The 20215-nt window shown below is 38.9% G+C and overlaps 3 protein-coding genes across 3 annotated transcripts; 2 read left to right on the top strand and 1 right to left on the bottom strand.

Annotated features, from left to right (window-relative positions):
- Positions 1-1667: 1667 nt before the first annotated feature.
- On the top strand, positions 1668-7253 carry GUN5 (magnesium-chelatase subunit chlH, chloroplast, putative / Mg-protoporphyrin IX chelatase, putative (CHLH)). The gene is made up of 5 exons (XM_023688481.2): positions 1668-3374; positions 3471-3553; positions 4239-6041; positions 6115-6591; positions 6667-7253. The coding sequence occupies exons 1-5, from the start codon at positions 1967-1969 to the stop codon at positions 7042-7044; spliced, it is 4149 nt and encodes a 1382-aa protein (XP_023544249.1). The 5' UTR covers positions 1668-1966; the 3' UTR covers positions 7045-7253.
- A 904-nt stretch (positions 7254-8157) lies between these two features.
- Positions 8158-10545, top strand: LOC111803781 (uncharacterized). The gene is made up of 5 exons (XM_023688318.2): positions 8158-8330; positions 8463-8658; positions 9173-9519; positions 9795-9861; positions 10014-10545. The coding sequence occupies exons 1-5, from the start codon at positions 8227-8229 to the stop codon at positions 10020-10022; spliced, it is 723 nt and encodes a 240-aa protein (XP_023544086.1). The 5' UTR covers positions 8158-8226; the 3' UTR covers positions 10023-10545.
- Positions 10405-13139, bottom strand: LOC111804000 (protein TEEBE). The gene is made up of 3 exons (XM_087127378.1): positions 12980-13139; positions 11708-12202; positions 10405-11102 (listed from the first exon to the last, which is right to left on the bottom strand). Exons 1-3 carry the CDS (start codon positions 13077-13079, stop codon positions 10585-10587), a joined length of 1113 nt encoding a protein of 370 aa, XP_086983504.1. The 5' UTR covers positions 13080-13139; the 3' UTR covers positions 10405-10584.
- Between the last annotated feature and the right edge of the window lie 7076 nt (positions 13140-20215).

The raw sequence follows: 20215 nt of genomic DNA, 5'->3' as shown, positions 1-20215 counted from the left end.
TGTTGTAAAAGTAGTCCGTGATCATATGACATTCAACACGCACGAGGTCCTGCATTAAAAATAGTGGTTCAATGAGATGATACACACAATAATTCCAAACTTCTCATGTCGTAAATTCCTTTCTAGACGTACATACATATACATGGCATTGCATTCATGTTTATCATACATGATATATCATGGTGTCTCACAAGACATAAACATGACCATATCAACATAACGAGAATTCTAGTTTAGGATTATGAGACTCCTTAGGAAGAATTAAATTTCAGAGATAGTTTTAAGCTAGCATCAAGGGGTCGTAGTAGCTTCAGCCTAGGCCAACCAAGTAAGTGGCCCTACTATTGGCTCGGTCGGAAGAATTGCCTTATGTATGATAACACATGCCCAGTGGCCCCTACACGTGTCATGTGTTTGATATGATATATAATGATGATATGTTATGTTATGATGATGTGATATGTTATGATGACACGAGATGCATGACAATATGATACATTATGATGATATCTCATGTTACGATGATATGTATAATGTCATGTTGCACTGTGACATGAACATGCTTGGCAATAAAATGTATGATATGCTATGACATGTATGGTAATAAAGAGTTTCCTAATGCACAACCCCTCTATATGTTCACATGCATCGGGATACTTCCCTTTTTATGATGAGTACGAACACACGTACATTATGATAATGATGATGATGATTATCATGATTGACATGATACATGACGGTCGTTGTACCTTCAGACATCCGAATACAACCAACTAGCCCGACCATGCAGGCCTAGGAGGTGTGCGAGCCTACTTGGTGGGCCCAAGCTCGCATGTGTGGGTCATGTGTAGGGAAGTACTACATGTCTATTTTGTTCGGACTAGAGGCCAAAGACAAGGCCCTGGGGTCATTTACTGATTATTTCTTAAAATACTCAAGTCATGTGCTATTTTTATATTACTGTCAAAGACAAGGCACCCTTGTAGACTTGACATTGCATCGAAGACCATAAAACTTGCACATGGTAGTCCTTGGTTTTATTTTATTATACTTCGAGACTCACAATTTTTTTGTTTGACAATTGAGCATTCCATTGACATGGTTAACTTAAGGGCATGACTCAGGTACCACGTCCAAAACCACGACCCTCCACAATAGTATGATATTGTCCACTTTGAGCATAAACCCTTTCCGTTTTGCTTTTCGTTTTTCTAAAAGACCTCATATCAATGAAAATGCATTCTTTATAAACTCATGATCATCTTCTTAATTAGCCAACGTGAGATTCCCTCCCAACAATCCTCGTCAGTAGTGTGCAAATATTAATATTTTAATTAACGGTAAGGAACGACGAAGAGTAGCCTATAGTACATGAAGTGCTAAAAGACGAATATCTTCCATTGATTCCATTGAAAATATCTGTCCTTTTTACATTAGAGACACACACCCAATGAAAGAATCTTTTACAAACATTAAGAATTAAATGCAATTAATAATTTAAAAAAATCCCCAATTTTCTATCTCATCCTCCACAACAATTTGAAGAAATCCATTCCAACCAATCAGATTGCACCAAATTCCATCAAAAAATCCCCTTTCAGATAAATGGATGTTCTACTTCTCTCTCTACATCTCTCTCTCTCTCTCTCCTCCATGGCTGAAATTGAAGCTCAACCTCAAAAGTACACTCCTCCACTATCAAAATTCCCTGATGACCCAGTTCGCCACGTGTCCCTTCCACTCACCACTAACCACACAAAAAAACCGTTCCTCTTCCCTCTTCTTCCTCTCCGTTAAAACCACAAACCCACTTCTCTGCAACTTCGAATGGAAAAGAAATCGAAAAAAAGAAGAACAAGAAGAAAAACCCTTTAGCGAGCTCCCAATTTTGAGGCTAAATCCAAAAATTAAGCTCTCATAAACCATCTTGATCGGTTGTTTTAGAGCTTTTGTTTTCCCGTCATCAATGGCGTCCTTGATGTCATCGCCATTTTTACCGGCTTCCAAATCGGAGCTTCAGCTCTCATCGCTTTCCCAGAAGCATTTCTTCCTCCATTCCTTCCTCCCCAAGAAAACCCACCTCGCCATTTCTTCAAAATCCGCCGTGAAAGTGAAATGTGTCGCCACCGGCAATGGTCTCTTCACACAAACAAGTCCCGAAGTCCGGCGTGTCGTTCCCGACAACACCAACGGCCTTCCGACAGTCAAAATTGTGTATGTCGTTCTCGAAGCACAATACCAATCATCACTCACCGCCGCCGTTTTAGCTCTCAACAAGAACAAAACCCATGCCAATTTCCAAGTTGTGGGTTATTTAGTCGAAGAGCTTCGCGATGTTTCAACGTACAATACATTCTGTAAAGACGTGGAGGATGCGAACATCTTCATTGGGTCATTGATTTTCGTTGAGGAACTCGCTTTGAAAGTGAAGGCAGCTGTTGAGAAAGAAAGGGATCGACTCGACGCCGTTTTGGTGTTTCCATCGATGCCTGAAGTGATGAGATTAAACAAGCTTGGGAGTTTCAGTATGTCACAATTGGGGCAATCTAAGAGTCCATTTTTTCAGCTGTTTAAGAAGAAGAAGCAATCAGCTGGGTTTGCTGATAGCATGTTGAAGCTTGTAAGGACATTGCCAAAGGTATTAAAGTACTTGCCTAGTGATAAGGCACAGGATGCTAGGCTTTATATATTGAGTTTGCAATTTTGGCTTGGTGGGTCACCTGATAATCTTCAAAATTTCTTGAAAATGATATCTGGTTCATATGTTCCTGCTTTAAAAGGGGCTAAGATTGAGTATTCTGAGCCAGTTTTGTATTTAGACACTGGAATTTGGCACCCTTTGGCTCCTTGTATGTATGATGATGTGAAGGAGTATTTGAATTGGTATGGAACAAGGAGGGATGCTAATGAGAAGCTTAAGGACTCTAAGGCCCCTGTGATTGGGCTTATTTTGCAGAGGAGTCACATTGTTACAGGTGATGAGAGCCATTATGTGGCTGTGATTATGGAGTTGGAGGCTAGAGGGGCTAAAGTGATACCTATTTTTGCTGGTGGGCTTGATTTTTCGGGTCCGGTCGAGAGGTATCTTGTCGATCCGGTGACGAAGAAACCGTTCGTGCACTCGGTCGTGTCGCTTACTGGGTTTGCTCTGGTTGGAGGGCCTGCTAGACAGGATCATCCTAGAGCTATTGAAGCACTGACAAAGCTTGATGTTCCTTATATTGTTGCTTTGCCTTTGGTGTTTCAAACTACTGAGGAATGGCTTAATAGCACGTTGGGTTTGCACCCGATTCAGGTGGCGCTTCAGGTCGCTCTACCGGAGCTCGATGGTGGTATGGAGCCTATTGTTTTCTCCGGTCGGGATCCTCGAACTGGTATGTAAAAGCTCCTTCATTGTTCAAGTGTTGTTGGTTTCATGAAATGGTTAGTTGTTTAGGACTTGAACAATGTGAACATTGTTGATAATGTAGGGAAATCTCATGCACTTCACAAGAGGGTTGAGCAGCTATGCACCAGGGCGATCAAATGGGCTGAACTTAAAAGAAAATCTAAGGTATTCACTTCTATAATCGATCGAAATAGCTTCTCTGATAGCTGTTAGGAACCACGAACCTCCATAATGGTATGGTATTGTCCGTTTTGAGCTTAAGCTCTCGTGACTTTGCTTTTGGTTTCCCCGAAAGGCCTCGTACCAATGGAGATGTATTCTTTACTTATAAACTCATGATCATCTCCTTAATTAGTCAACGTGGGACTCCCCTCTCCTTGAACGAAGTACACCATAGAGCCTCTCTTGAAGTCTATGGAGCCCTCGAACAACCATAGAGCCTCCCTTGATGTCTATAGAGCCCTCGAACAGTCTCCCCTTAATCAAGGCTCGACTCCTTTCTCTGTAGTCCTCGAACAAAGTACACCCTTTGTTCGACACTTTTGACTACACCTTTGAGGGTCACAACTTCTTTGTTCGACATTTGAGGGTTTTATCGACATGACTAAGTTAAGGGCATGACTCTAATACCATGTTAGGAATCGCGACTCTCCATAATAGTATGATATTGTCCACTTTGAGCATGAACTCTCGTGGTTTTTCTTTTGGTTTCCCCAAAAGGCCTCGTACCAATAACTAGCATGATTCTTTTCTTAACAACCCCAAAACGTTCTTTCGTATACCGAGCAAGTTATGTGGTTCGATCTGCCATGGACGTGTCGCCGTATGATAAATATTGGCATTTTTGCAGGCTGAGAAGAAGCTGGCTATAACTGTCTTTAGTTTCCCCCCTGACAAGGGAAATGTTGGAACGGCTGCTTATTTGAATGTCTTCTCCTCCATCTTCTCCGTCCTGAAAGACCTCAAGAAGGACGGATATAACGTCGAAGGCCTTCCCGAAACTTCCGAAGCTTTGATTGAAGATGTTATTCATGACAAAGAGGCGCAATTCAATAGCCCGAATCTAAACATTGCTTATAAGATGAACGTTCGTGAGTACCAACAATTGACACCTTACTCGTCCACCTTGGAAGAGAACTGGGGTAAGCCTCCTGGCCATTTGAACTCGGATGGAGAGAATCTGTTGGTATATGGAAAGCAGTACGGAAACGTGTTCATCGGTGTTCAACCGACGTTCGGATACGAGGGTGATCCGATGAGACTTCTCTTCTCTAAATCTGCTAGCCCCCATCATGGTTTTGCAGCATATTACTCTTATGTTGAGAATATCTTTAAGGCCGACGCAGTTCTTCACTTCGGAACTCATGGTTCGCTTGAATTCATGCCCGGAAAGCAAGTCGGAATGAGCGATGTCTGTTATCCCGACAGTTTGATTGGTAACATTCCGAATGTATACTATTATGCAGCTAATAATCCATCCGAGGCGACCGTTGCTAAACGTCGAAGCTATGCTAATACCATTAGCTATTTGACACCCCCAGCAGAGAATGCAGGGCTTTACAAGGGGCTTAAGCAATTGAGTGAGCTTATTTCCTCGTACCAATCGCTTAAAGATACGGGTCGTGGGGCGCAGATTGTTAGCTCGATTGTCAGTACTGCTAGACAATGTAATCTCGATAAGGACGTCGAACTACCTGAGGAGGGAGAGGAAATCCCAGCTAAAGATCGCGACCTTGTCGTCGGGAAAGTATACTCGAAGATCATGGAGATCGAATCCCGTCTTTTACCTTGTGGACTTCATATCATTGGTGAGCCACCATCCGCCATGGAGGCAGTAGCAACATTGGTTAACATCGCTGCACTCGACCGTCCCGAAGACGACATTTCATCTCTTCCATCAATACTAGCAAACACAGTTGGAAGAAACATAGAAGATCTGTACCGAGGCAATGACAAGGGAGTATTGAAGGATGTCGAGCTGCTTCGACAAATTACCGAGGCTTCACGTGGGGCCATTTCCTCGTTCGTGGAACGATCAACTAACAGTAAGGGTCAAGTCGTCGACGTCGGTGATAAGCTCACCTCAATCCTAGGATTCGGTATAAACGAACCGTGGGTTCAGTACTTGTCAAACACCAAATTTTACAGGGCTGACAGGGAGAAGCTGCGGAAACTATTCGAGTTCTTGGCCGAGTGTTTGAAGCTCATTGTCACGGACAACGAATTGGGTAGTTTGAAACAGGCTTTGGAGGGAAAATACGTTGAGCCGGGCCCCGGTGGCGACCCGATTCGAAATCCGAAAGTTTTGCCTACAGGAAAGAACATTCATGCCCTTGATCCACAGGCTATTCCTACAACAGCAGCAATGCAAAGTGCAAAAGTTGTGGTGGAGAGGTTAATAGAGAGGCAAAAGGCTGAAAATGGAGGCAAATATCCTGAGACAATTGCCCTTGTTTTGTGGGGTACTGATAACATTAAGACCTATGGTGAATCCCTGGCTCAGGTTCTGTGGATGATCGGCGTAATGCCGGTAGCTGATACGTTCGGTCGTGTCAACCGAGTCGAACCTGTGAGCCTCGAAGAGCTCGGAAGGCCTAGGATTGATGTTGTTGTCAACTGTTCGGGCGTGTTTAGAGATTTGTTCATCAATCAGGTGGATGATCCTACATTTCTCAGAAGCTTTCTAGTTTCTTGTTTTCGACACGAACTTACGATTTGTTTTGCAGATGAACCTCTTGGATCGAGCGGTGAAGATGGTTGCGGAAATGGATGAGCCTGTGGAGCAGAACTTTGTTAGGAAGCACGCAATGGAACAAGCTCAAGCTCTTGGTATCGAGGTTCGAGAAGCTGCAACTCGAGTCTTCTCGAACGCTTCTGGATCATACTCATCTAACATTAATCTTGCTGTCGAGAATTCGTCGTGGAACGATGAGAAGCAACTCCAAGACATGTATTTGAGCAGGAAATCCTTTGCTTTTGATTGTGATGCTCCTGGAGCTGGTATGATGGAGAAGAGAAAAGTTTTCGAGATGGCTCTAAGCACGGCTGATGCCACGTTCCAAAACCTCGACTCGTCCGAGATCTCGCTGACCGACGTGAGCCATTACTTTGATTCCGATCCGACTAATTTAGTTCAAGGCCTGAGAAAGGATGGGAAGAAGCCTAATGCCTACATTGCTGATACCACTACAGCCAATGCTCAGGTGAGACATCATCAACAATTTTCTTATAAGCTCACACCGATAAGCATACTTAACACGAATCTTTGCGTCATACAGGTCCGATCGCTCGCCGAGACGGTTCGACTTGATGCAAGAACCAAGCTGTTGAACCCCAAGTGGTACGAGGGAATGATGTCGAGTGGCTACGAGGGTGTTCGAGAAATCGAGAAGAGGCTAACCAACACGGTTGGATGGAGTGCAACGTCGGGCCAAGTCGACAACTGGGTTTACGAAGAAGCTAACACGACGTTCATTCAAGACGAGGAGATGTTGAACAGGCTGATGAAAACGAATCCAAACTCGTTTAGGAAGTTGGTGCAAACGTTCTTGGAGGCGAACGGGCGTGGATATTGGGAAACTTCGGAGGAAAATATCGAGAAACTGCGACAGTTATACTCCGAGGTCGAAGACAAGATCGAGGGGGTCGATCGATGAAGTATATTGATTATGAACAGGTAAACATTGTAAAATCAAAAGAAGAATGTAAATTACTTTGGCTCTCACTTATTCAACCATCTTCCCTTTCAAGGATGAATGGAATGTACTTTTGTAATGTGAAATTATTTGAGACTCTCTTTGTACTCTTTTTAAAGTCTTCATTGCAACTCCGTTTTTGATGTATTTGAATAAAGCGAAATTTCTCATTTATTTTTGTAACGATCGGGATGGAAATTTCTCGCAAGGCGTAATGATCTGGGCACTGTCTCGGAGAGAGGTTCGGTGAAATAGACATATATGTGAAGATACGGACTACCTCCACTTGGACAGGAAGACCCTATGAAGCTTCACTGTTCCCTGGGATTGGCTTTGGGCCTTTCCTGCTCAGTTTAGGTGGAGGGCGAAGAAGGCTACCTTCCGAGAGGGCCCGAGCCATCAGTGAGATACCACTATAGAAGAGCTAGAATTCTAACATTGTGTCAGGATCTACGGGCCAAGGGACAGTTTCTATAGGGCGTAGGCCTCGATCATGCCTATTTTGGTGGGTTTTTTTTTTTTTTTTTTTTTGGCTGATTCCTCTTCCCGTTCTATTGATTAGAAGCCTCTAGTAGTGCCACACCGATTTAGAATTCGATTCTCAGGGCTAAGGCGCTCCCTTTTCTTGCGTTGTTTGTCGTATTATTGACTCGACTAGGGAAAGTAATGAACCCATTTTGAACTATACTCGATTAGGGAAAGTAATCTCAACCAACTTTGCATCGTTTTCCCATCCAATTTGAGCCATGCTCTAATCGAAGTGACTGCATAACGCGGACTACCCTACTGGGTTAGGTTGAATTTTTTTAAAACAAAAATTTTGTTCGATTTACTCGTTGACTTTTTTTGGTCAGGTCAACTCAACCTAATCCTACTCTAACATTTATAACGACGTTAGTGACGTGTCATAACTTGTAAATATTTGATATTTTAATTATTAATATAATATGTATTGTGTCTAGTTGAGTTAGATTTGATTGTCTATTCAAGTAGTAACTTAATGTTCAAACTATTTGTTACACGTAATGGAAATGGAGGGGTATATAATGAGCCATACAAATGAGAGATTGAGAGAGAGAGAGGAGAGAGAACAAAATTCAAATATTTGGAAAGCACCCGCCAGAAATTCGTTATTGAGAATCAATGGCAGAGTTCCCTTGCGCTCTAGAACGCACCGTCGCTTCTGCTCTGCTCCTTCTCTCCACTTCACCGCCTCCTCCGCCATCTCCTCCGCCGTCGCCATCTTTGTAAGATATTGGATAGTATTCCATTTCCTGTTTTCTCTGTCATTTGCTCTGTTCTGTTGAATGATTGTATCTGATCGTCCTTTTTTTTCTTCTTGCTTTAAATCTCTGTTTCTGTGTTTGGTTGCTCTGTAGACCGATTTCTCAAGACGAATGGTTGTTTGAGGAGAAAATTCTTGGTGGAAAATGCTCGAGTGAGATGTCGCCATTTTGTGATGATTCGAAGTCTTGCTCTTCAGTACTCACTAGATCAGATGAATCGTCCGAGACTCGAGCGCAGGAGCTGTTGCTGTTCTCTACTTCAGCTTATCGCGACGAGCTAAAGCTTAATGTAATGGTTCTCAGTCTAACCTGTTTTGCATAATTTCGTTCTTCTTGTATGTTGTTTTGTTCGATGTGGTATTTTTGGCTCTTTTTGTTTGCGCAGTTTCTGCTGTGTGTGAATCCCGTGCCTTGGTTTGAGTAAAAGAGCTATTGATTTTGGTCGTCGTTTCTGCTTTTGTAACTTGAATTAGTTTCTGGATAAGTTTACTTCAATCGGATTCTGTCACTGAAACTGGAAAATCTACTGCTGGTAGCGGAATTTAGTTTGTGTTCATTAGTACTTGGCTTATTATTTTCAAAGATGTTTGACTATCGGATCCTTCTTGTTGTTTCTTCTTCGGTATGAACTTAAATCTGATCAGAATGTTAGAAATTCTACTTCCTCCTCCTGATTACTTACCTATCAGTCATTGAATTTCAATATCTCAATACTTCGATCGATAAGCGTTTAGTTGCCAATTAGTAAATACTTCGTTGATTTTGAGTTTATCACTCTTTCAAGTCTAACGAATTCCACACAGGTCGTGAGAAAGAGTCGTTCGAGGCCAGTACGGATATCCGGGAACCGGAATCTCACTCCTACAGACGACGTGACCCTGTCTTCAGGCTCCGCGTCCTCGGAGACGACTTATTGTTTGTCAAGCAGCTCAAGTGTGGACACAAGCGCGCCAATCCGTCGCCTGGTTACCAGAGCAGAGAAGAAGTTGGAAATGATTCGTCACGCGTGGAGGAAAAAGCACGTCGCATCCGCTCATATGCGCCGGCGTGCCGAAGCGATTCTGAGTTACCTCTCTGGTGGCTGTTCCTCTGAGGTGAAGATACGCCAAGTGCTCGGTGACAGCCCTGACACAAGCAAGGCTCTCAGAATGTAATTCATCCTTCTCTCTCCCACCTCCTCACCACGTTGGCTCTAAAGTCATGCTTTTATCCAGTGCTTCCAATTCACACATTTACTGTACACGGTAGGATCATCTATGCCCTCGGAATACTCTCACCTCTGATGATAATTTATATAGTCACCATTGGAATACCATTCATTAGGCGAAAGATTCAAAGATAGCCAATATGGAGATCTATATTTTCAAGCTTACAGATTGATTAGGATCAAAATTGATTTGGTTTCTGTTTCGCCTTCTTTGACAGGCTGCTGAAACTGGAAGAGATCAAAAGATCAGGAACAGGTGGACGCCAAGATCCCTATATTTACACGGTACAAGACACACTCAACTCCCAATTTCCTATCTATTTGATGGCTTCAAAGCAATCAAATCCAATAAAACCCTTTAGTTTACACAGATATACTTGCCAAAATTTTCCGGGAAAATTGAACATGTTTCTTTACTTTCCATTTCCCTTTTGCAGATTGCTTGACAAACTCTGAGTAGATGATCCGTTCATTTATAGCCTGGTCCAAACTCAGCCATAGAGAGTCTCGGGACAATCCCAATTGATTGGGAAGTTTTGATTAGGCCTGCTTTGTAAGCAAATTAAATATGGTAGGGTAGTACAGGATATACTAGAATTGATTAGAGCTTCATACGGAACATAGAGCTTTGAAGTATCATCTTAGCTTCTCCATTTTTGAATCTCCCCAGAATAATGCCTTTTAGGGGGAGTGAATTCAGTTCTGTGACATAGCTATAATCTTGTATGATAAGCATTGGAATATGCCACTTTCTTATAGATCGATTTTAAGATTTTACATTATGTTCTTAAGCATGTTTATAATTTAATAGGAATCTACACCATATAGTTATGTCAAAGAAGAACAAATTTTCAGTTCTGTATTGAAACAAGTCGACCCATTACACGCTTTTCACTAACATTGGATCTGAACAATAGAAAACACTTTTTTTTTTTTTTTTTTTTTTTTTTGAAGAAACCAACTTCCAAAGTAACACTTTGATATGACTATTATTTGGCAGCCTAAGATCTAAGCTGGAACGACTATAACATTGTCCAACACAGGGCCACACAAATGGCCGTAGTCATGGAGCTTGGTGTGGTAATAAGCACTGTAAAATGTAATTCTTGTGCTAACAGAAACTGCTTGGAATTTCAAACTTGCAGTTTTGGACCTTCCAAGCCCTCTAGCAATGAAAGGAACTTTGATGGTTTGTCGGGCAGCAAAAGCTTGGACATCCATGGAGCCATGGCAGCCATTTCTGGCATCTCCAACGGTGAAGGTGAGATTATAATACTTTGTGGGAACTGTTTGGATTATTTGGGCTATGGCACTTTCTCTTCCTGCAACCAATTCAATGGCTGCATTCCCTGAAGGGACAAAGAAATGGCCTCTGTCAATGTATTTTACAGGCTTGAGAGACTCAATTATCCAGCCTGGTAGTGGAGAAATGTGATCAACTTGCATTGGAGGAAGGAGGATTCCATTGTTGAAACTCTTTATCACATGAGGACCAACTTCAAAGTTTCCATTCAACAAAAGGTTACCTGCAAGCAAATACCACCATCCCTGATTAGGTAAGTTGGACACAAATATAACATTTACCTCTTCTTAACCAATTAGATTTAGATTTAGGTACGGTTTGCTAACAATTTCTGTTTTTAACCAATTAAATTCAATTCTACTTAGTGTGGTGCGTAGTTCAAGATATCCTCTCTGGAATGCAAACTTCAAGGTACCGTACAGGTGGATTTTTGTTTTTAACTGATTCAACCCGATTCTACTTAATGGTGTGTAGTTCAAAATATCTTACCTCGAATGCGACGTACAGGTGGATTTTTGTTTTTAACTAATTCAACCTGATTCTACTTAATGGTATATAGTTCAAGATATCTTATCTGGAACTTGACGTACAGGAGTATTTTTGTTTTTAACTAATTCAACCCTATTCTACTTAATGGTGTGTAGTTCAAGATATCTTATCTGAAACGTGACTACAGGTGAATTTTTGTTTTTAACTAATTCAACCAAATTCTACTTAATGGTGTGTAGTTCAAGATGTCTTATCTGGAATGTGACGTACAGGTGGATTTTTGTTTTTAACTAATTAAACCCAATTCTACTTAATGGTGTGTAGTTCAAGATATGTTACCTGGAATGCGACGTACAGGTGGCATCTCCTTAATGAAGATCATATCCAAGAGCGGTCCACAAGTGGGGTCCTCTTGAATGCCCGGGTTATGGAACGTGACGTTCACAACATTCCGATTTGCCCTAAAAGTGAAGGCATAGGTATCACCTCCATTGCTATACAGAGTCTGAATGGAAAGGTTAGCTGACTGAGCCCCAACTTCAATTCTTAGCATTTCATCTTGTGCACAAGTCCTTGTGGCCCCAAACGTCAGCGTATAGACGGAACGCCATCTTAACCTCACCTTCTGTGAGATTGAGGCTTCGTTCCCTAACCTCACCGCGTGGGCCCCACGAGGAATGGGTAGGTAGAATCCACCTGGCTGGGGCCCACCTGCCACGTATTCAACGAGGCCATTGATTTCCCATTTTGGGAGGGAGTTTTTGCCTATGATCACTGTTTTGTTTAGGTTTGATTTGCTTGGTGGAGTTTCAAAGTCACCGTTAGGGAGAAGACCTGTCCAAAAATATACCAAACAAGTTTCAAAATCATATTTAAAATTTTAAATATTTATTAAATATTTTTTTAAAAAAATTTGGACTAAATAAATATAAAACTTAAAATCAATGAGCTACAAAAAAAATAGTTATTAAATTATTAGCACACCATTCCTCCTAGAGTAGCTTACGGAGACTCTGTGATAATTTTTTTTTTTTTTTTTTTTTTTTTTTTTTTGTACATTCAATGTACTCTATCGATATATTGTTCGTTTGAAAATTTCCTGAAATGCAAATCATAAGTCCTTCTCTCTGTTGGATGAAAGTCCCGCATCCGCTAATTTAGAGAATGTTCATGGGTTTATAATCAAATAATACTCTCTTCATGGGTATGAGGCTTTTTGGGAAAGCCTAAAGCAAAACCATGAGAGGTTATGCTTAAGGTGGACAATATAATACCATTGTGGAGAGTCGTGTTCATTTAACACTCTCCGTCGAAACAATAGAGTCGTTATACTCATCACTAAACTTGTTGAAGTGATGAAATATAACCAAGTTCTATCTTTCTTATCAGTCATCGGAAGAAGAAACTTCCAATGTAATATCCCATCTCAAGTACCATTCAAGATGAAGATTCAAACTTAAGACTTAGATTTTAGCTCGTTTTGAGGTTAGAAGAGTACATATAATGAACAACGAAATCAATAGCAAAACAAGAAAAAACACATCCATACTCGAATAAAGTTCACAAAACTTGATAGAAAAATATACGGACCCGAGAAGAAATTTGGCTTACCATCGAGGAGGCGGTGGCGAGGAGGAGCGGAAGAAACAGAGAGAGCAAAGAGAGAGAAAAGCAAAGGGAAAATTAGAAGCAAATTAGGCAAGCTTCCCATTCTACAAAAGAAAAAAGAATTAAAGTTTGGGAATTGAAAGATGGTTTGGTTTGGAGTGTCCGTAATATATATTTATAATGTGCAGAGTTTTAGACATAAAAATGGTTCATAATTGAATGTGGAAATAAAAAAGGAATTGAATCCACAAACTCCAATGCACCATTTTTTTTTCTAACATCTTTCCGCGTAATCAGCCATCTCACGCGTTTCTCCCTCCCACTCTGTCAAATTGCGTTTCTCCCTCCCACTCTGTCAAATTAAATACATTACCAAATAAATTTCAAATTAATATAGCGTTAAATTGTATTTTCTCCTAAATAAATAAATAATAATAATAATAAATAAATTTGAACTTTTAAAATTTTTAATACAATACGGATGGTAAGTGTTAGACGAACACGACTCATACTTTCCACAATGGTATAATATTGTCCATAGCTTTACTTTGGGCTTCCCCAAAAGGCCTCATGACAATGGAGTTAACATTCCTCATTTATAAACCCATGATTATTCCCTAAATTAGCCGATGTGGGACTTCCATCATCCAACACCTCCCCTCGAACAAAGTGCGCCTCCCCTTAATCGAGGCTCGACTAGTCCCATCATCCAACACCTCCCCTTGAACAAAGTGCGCCTCCCCTTAATCAAGGCTCGACTCCTTTGGAATCTTAGTCATTTTCTACTGCCTTCGAGGAGACTTGACTCCTTTTCTCTTGGAGTTCTTTGTTCGATATTTGAGGATTTACCAATCTATTGGCACGACTAAGTTTAAGGCATGACTCTGATACCATGTTAGACGAACACGACTCTCTACAATGGTATGATATTGTCCACTTTGAGTGTAAGCTCTCATGGCTTTACGTTAGGCTTCCCCAAAAGCCCTCATACCAATGAAGTTAGTATTACTCATTTATAAACCCATGATCATTCCCTAAATTAGCGGATGTGAGACTTCCATCATCCAACCGTAAGTGTATTTTAAAAATAAAAAAAAATTGTAAAAAGTTGAAGAGTATTAATAAAACTTTTTAATGTTTAATGATATTTTTGAAGCTAATAGTTTCCATTCAAAACCGATAATAATAGTATTTTTTAAATTATTTTAAAAATTTAATGATATTATTGAAAATTTTGAAAAGTTTATAAACGAGCAGTCTAAACGCAAAAGAGTTAATATTGTAGACTCAGATTCTAATCCAGCTTAGAATCTTTAATATATTTTAAATATATTTATTCTAAAAATTGAAACGTTAAGACCCTTTACCACATAATTTTCAATTTTATAAATAAATTACTTTTAATGGTTTAAAGACGTATTAAATATTTGTCAAATTAACCCGGTTAAAAATGATAATAATAAAATAATAAAATAAAGCAAAATCAGTTCATTAATTAATTAAAAGAAAAAGAAAATCGTTCCTATCTAACTAGAATATTTCAATGAACATTCTCGGATTTAAAGTTTTAAGTAAAATTTAAATTTCAACCGCGCTTTAAAGTCAACCTTTTCGATCACGTTAGTCTTGTGGGATCAATATGTTGGATTATTTCTCGGTAGTACTTGTTGACAATATGTACACTTGCACTAGATTAAATCTCTCGTTCACCGATTTTTACCTGTCAATTCTTAATCCTACTCAGTAGTCCATCATGTAACATGTGTTGCTAACTTCACAATCACCTTTAAAATTTTTAAGTACATAGAAATTGATGAGAAATTGATTGAAATTTCGAGTTGATTGAGTTGGTGATCTAAACAACACGAATAGAGTTCATAACCAACCCAACCCAACCCAACTTTCTTTTCGAATTGGATCGAGTTGGTTTGTTGGGGGTTACTTTTTTTAATTATTTAAAAAATCATATTTATCACGATACATCGTATTAATAGCTAAAATCTCGTAAATTTCAAATATCAAATGATGCTTGAGATATTATATATCACTAATATCAGTTACAAACATTAAAATTCTTAATCTTTTATAAAAAAGGGTATAGTTGGATCAGGCCGTTGTGACCTTATTTTTCGGTTGGTCGGGTCAACTCGACCGTAAATATGTAACCAATAAATCAAATTAAAATTTTTTATTTTTTAAAAATTCAACCAAACTCAAATCATAAAAAAAAAAAAAAAAAAAAAAAAAAAACATTAACGGTCGGTACCTCGCACGTGACCATGCCACAAAACCGTCCGAAATTTGCGTCGTTTCATTACCGTTAAACTCTAAACTATCCACTACAATCAAGATCACTGTTACTTTTCTGTCAGAGGTTTGAACACACGCCACGTGTAGAACGTTGACTTTTATTAAAATTTCGTATGACTTAAGGAGAGAGTCCACGTGATCTCACTGCGCACAGAAACAGTGGGTAGTGTGTCTGGAAACGTAAACGGTGCTGTTTCCTCCGTTTATTCCGCCGCACCGACTGAGTTGCCTGTCTTTATCTTGTAATTAGCCTTCTATTAATTATTTCAAATATATATATATATATATATATATATTTATTTATTTATTTATTTATTTATTTATTTATTTATTTAAATTTTCAATCTGAAAAAAAAAAAAAAAACATGTCACCTTCTTTGTTTGGCGTGAACAAACCACTTTTTGAAAGCTCGAGATATATGAAAGAAACGATTACTTAATTACAGTATAAATTTCGTGATCGGTATATTTTGTGGTAACCAGATTGAATAGTCCAGCAAATTGTTTGGGTTGTGGGGTATTATTTATCAACGAAAGTTGGTGTTAAAACTCCCGCTGATTGACTACTACATCTAGGAACGAGATTGATCCCGTCTTTCTTTCAAGTTATGAAATCACTCAGTACTCCCCAAGATTCTGATAGAGAGTATGCACCGATGAATGTAGTTGTTGTGTGGCTAACATGTGAATTTCTCTGAGAAGTGCCTCAGGAGATGGATTGCGACAAGAAACTTCAGTCGGTGCTGACACCTCTTGAGTTGCCTTGATTATTGATTGGAGTTTTGATAGAGATTGGACGACCCTAGAAACTAGCAGGATTCACGAGTGAAGCTGCTATTACACTCGTCTTGATCTTCCCGATCTATTTCATAATATATAAATTACATTTAAAAATATAAAACTAAATCGAAATTATTTTAATTATTTCAAATCCATTCTCAATTATTTTTTATTTAAATATTATTTTAGCCTCTCAATTTTTAATTTTTATTTAATTTAATTTATACACGTGTAAAACGTCCTAAGTCCTTATCTATTTTAGTTACGATATTTCAACAATATGCAGGGATGGAGGAGTTAAACTTGTAAGTTATAAATTGAGAGTATATATTTTAATTAGTTGAGCTATGCACAAATTGACTATTATTTTTATTACCCTTCGTTTTAATAAGTTATGAATTTAATTATTGTCATTAAATATACACTAACATTTAGCTGCCAAGATATTCACTCGTTCCAATCAAATTAAATGGAACAAATTACCAATCTGGGAATAAATCAGTTATGCATGTTCTTATTGCAAAAAAGAAAATTGGCTTCATTGATGACACAATTGAATAACGTCTCAAGATGCAAATCCAACCGAATTTGAACTCTGGAATCAGTGCAACAGTATGATAATATCTTGGTTAACTCATTCTGTTGAAGCAGATATCGCTAAAGGCATTATTCACGCCAAGACAGCTCATCAAGTGTGGGTTGATCTACACGATCAACCAATTATATTGGAGATGATCCCTTCTCCCCTGTGAGTGCAATGAAGGACTCTCGCCTCACCCTCACAAAAGAATGCTCCAGTAGTTTTTCAGATACAAAAGTCGATAGCAATGAGGTCACAAGGAACCATGACACTATCAACATATTTCACCAAGCTCAAAGCAATCTGGGATGAATTGAAAGCCTACCACACACCATTTACTTACAATCAACATCAAATACATGTTGATCAAGGCAAAGAAGACAAGTTAGTTATATACTTTTACTTATTTTTAGATATTAGTTGATAGTTTGTATCATATTTAAATTGGATACGATTTTGAAAATAGTATGTTGTAGCAGCATAGGGTTTTGTATTATTATTGTAACGACCCATATTTTGAGAGACTATGTTGAGTATTATTGGGAGTGAGTCACACATTGGTTAATTTAGTGGGTTTATAAGTGAGAAATACTATCTCTATTGGTGTGAGGCCTTTTGGAGAAGCCCAAAGGGAGATTCGTGATTCCTAACAGACTCAAGCCACGATCCTCAAAGTGGATAATATAATACCATTGTGGAGATCCGTGATTCCTAACAGACTCAAGCCACGGATCGTTATAGGTATTTAAAAGATAAGTACAAAAGGAAATCTAGACTAGTGTGATGGGACTCCCTATAGCCGATCGCTGCATCAATCTCCACCTAAACCAGAGTTCGTTATCATCGTAGATTTCTTGCACTTAAGAGTTGACTACAGCCATAAAAGGCCACCAAAATTTTCCTCGGAACAGCATAATAGAGGTTTTTGACTCGAATCCGGAAAATATAGTTCGTCACGAATATAAAAAATGAAGATACAAATCAATGCTGCTATCTACCGTCTCTTTGAGAAGCTATACATTTGAGGGTTTCTCTCGAGCTCAATTCGACCTCTTTTAAAAGAAATTGAGTGCTAAAATCCTCATGGTAGAGGGCCGGAATAATTAACAAACTATTCTTGAAGTAGGATATGACTACTTCGGATGGGAAGGTAGATTCTTTAAAGATTAGTCGATCTCTTCATCGTCTCTCGAAATGATGAATTGAAACGTCTTAAATAGACCCTCTAAAGATCGGTAGTTGCTGGAAAATCACGCTCTCATTTTGATCTTGGACTTCACAAAGTCGGAAACATAAGGCATGCATGCAACATACATACATGCACACACATAATTTTCAATTTAAATAGGAGGTTTCTATTATTGGCTATTTTTGAATTTGCTACTCCAAATATACCGATATCTAATGGAACTGCAGGGCTTTTCTTTACTGTGATGGGCTTGGCACAAAATCTGTGTTAATCCTGGCCCAGAACCAAACGTTCTTTGGGCTATATATTGGGCTTCCTTAGGCCCATGAAAGATGAAAGCCGACAAATATGTTGGTCTCTGTTCTTAATTTTTATGTCTAACAAAACCTTAAATTTCACAAAGGAATGGATTGAGACTACAATAGAACGAGAACGATCTTGAAAACTATTATTCTATATCAGCTATGTGCACGTTCTTTGTCAGTCACTAAGAAACTCTAAACCCTTTTGAGTGGCTGAATCGTAAAAACTCCAAAATCAAGTGTGTTTTACTTGGAGTAATTCCACGTTGTTGGGTGATTTTTTTTCAAAATTTTCTTAGAACGTACGCGAGCGAGGACAAACTATGCCAAAAAGACTCATGTTAGTCTATGAGAATAGTCTTCTCTAACGCCCATAATTTTTTCTTGCCTAGATCAGAGGTATTTTAATAGGATATAGGTTATTTTAAAATAAACATTTTCAAAGGAACCAGAGACTTGTACGTTTAATTTAAAATAATAATAATAATAATAATATAGTATTTAAGTATAAAAATGAAAAATGACAGATTGACTCCTCACTGAAAAACAATGCATATTACTGTCTTATCTTGACTTCCATAGCTATTCCAGCATTCATTGTCATCCATGCAGGGATGCTTTACCTTTACCTGAAAAAAATAAGAGTAACACGTGGCTTGAGTATTTTAAGAAATTGTGATGTCCCACGTTGGTTGGGGAGGAGAACAAACCACCATTTATAAGAGTGTGGAAACCTTCCCTTAACAGACGCGTTTTAAAGCCTTGAGGGGAAGCCCGAAAGGGAAAGCCAAAAAAGGACAATATCTGCTAGTGGTGGATCTGGGTCGTTACAAATGGTATCAGAGCTAGACATCGGACGATGTGCCAACCTTCTCGCTCTTCCTCGAAGGGGGTATACACGAGGCGGTGTGCTAGTAAGAACGCTGGCCCTTGAGGGGTGGATTTGGGGGCGGTCCCACATCGATTGGAGGAAGGAAAGAGTGCCAGCGAGGACGCTGGGCCCCGAAGGGGGATGGATTGTGATGTCCCACATTGGTTGGGGAGGAGAACAAACCACTTGAGGGGAAGCCCGAAAGGGAAAAGCTCAAAAAGGACAATATCTACTAGCGATGGATCTGGGCCGTTACAGAAATATTCGAAAACTCATATCACTCTTAGAAGCGATGAGTAACATGATTATGTCAGAAGGGATGTCGAAGTCGTTAGATACCGAATTCAGACTCGGAAGCTAGAGAGAGAAAGAGAAATTAGGAGAGACAATCCATGATAGAAGGGCCATGATACATGTCTTCTAAAGGGAGGGCTCAGTCCCAATCATAGAAAAATCTTTTTTATTTTATTTTATTTTATTTATCCCCACACCCATCACCCCTTCACATGACTTTAGAGTCTTGACCCCTATTTTCATCAACTTTGTTCCCTAACAATTATGTTTTTTTTTTTAATTTATTTATTTTATTTATTTTTTTTATTTATTTATGCAAAAATTCTTCGAACAAAATAATATTTTTACCGTCAAATTATAAATTTAGCTCGAGTTGGTAATTTTTTTTTTGATTTTAACTCTTTCAGTTTCATCTTTATCGTTCTAGTTTAGTTTCAATTTAGTGCTTTTAGTTTCGTTAAATTACACGTTTCCGTCTCTAAATTATCTTTTACCGACTCAAAAGACTCCTAAGTTTATTAGTTTTTTTCTTTTATACTTAATTTAAAATCTTAATACGGTCTACCGGTACCATTAGCTAAATAGAAAACGTTGCCTAGTTAAAAAAGTAGGAGGGTGCACAAGGTTGAATTGGTGACTCGAGCAAACCGAACAAAGTTGACAACCCAACCTAACTCAGTCATCTATGTCTGAGTTGAGTTGAGCTGAGCTATCGATTTTTTTAACTTTAAAAAAATCGTACTTATCAAGTTACAACGCATTACTAGCATTGGTGACAAACATTAAATAGTCTTAACTGAATCGAATTTTTGGTTTTTAAAAAATTCAACGCTGACCTATATTGAAAAAAACCTAACCGAACTAATTTATATGTTTTGGGTTGGGTAATCGAGATTAGATGAACAACTCTAAA

The sequence above is a fragment of the Cucurbita pepo genome, chromosome 10 (genome assembly GCF_057944985.1).
Source record: "Cucurbita pepo subsp. pepo isolate OVF chromosome 10, ASM5794498v1, whole genome shotgun sequence".
Lineage (NCBI taxonomy): Eukaryota > Viridiplantae > Streptophyta > Magnoliopsida > Cucurbitales > Cucurbitaceae > Cucurbita > Cucurbita pepo.
The sequence above is the reverse complement of the archived record's forward strand: the minus strand, read 5'-3'. Positions and strand labels throughout refer to the sequence as shown.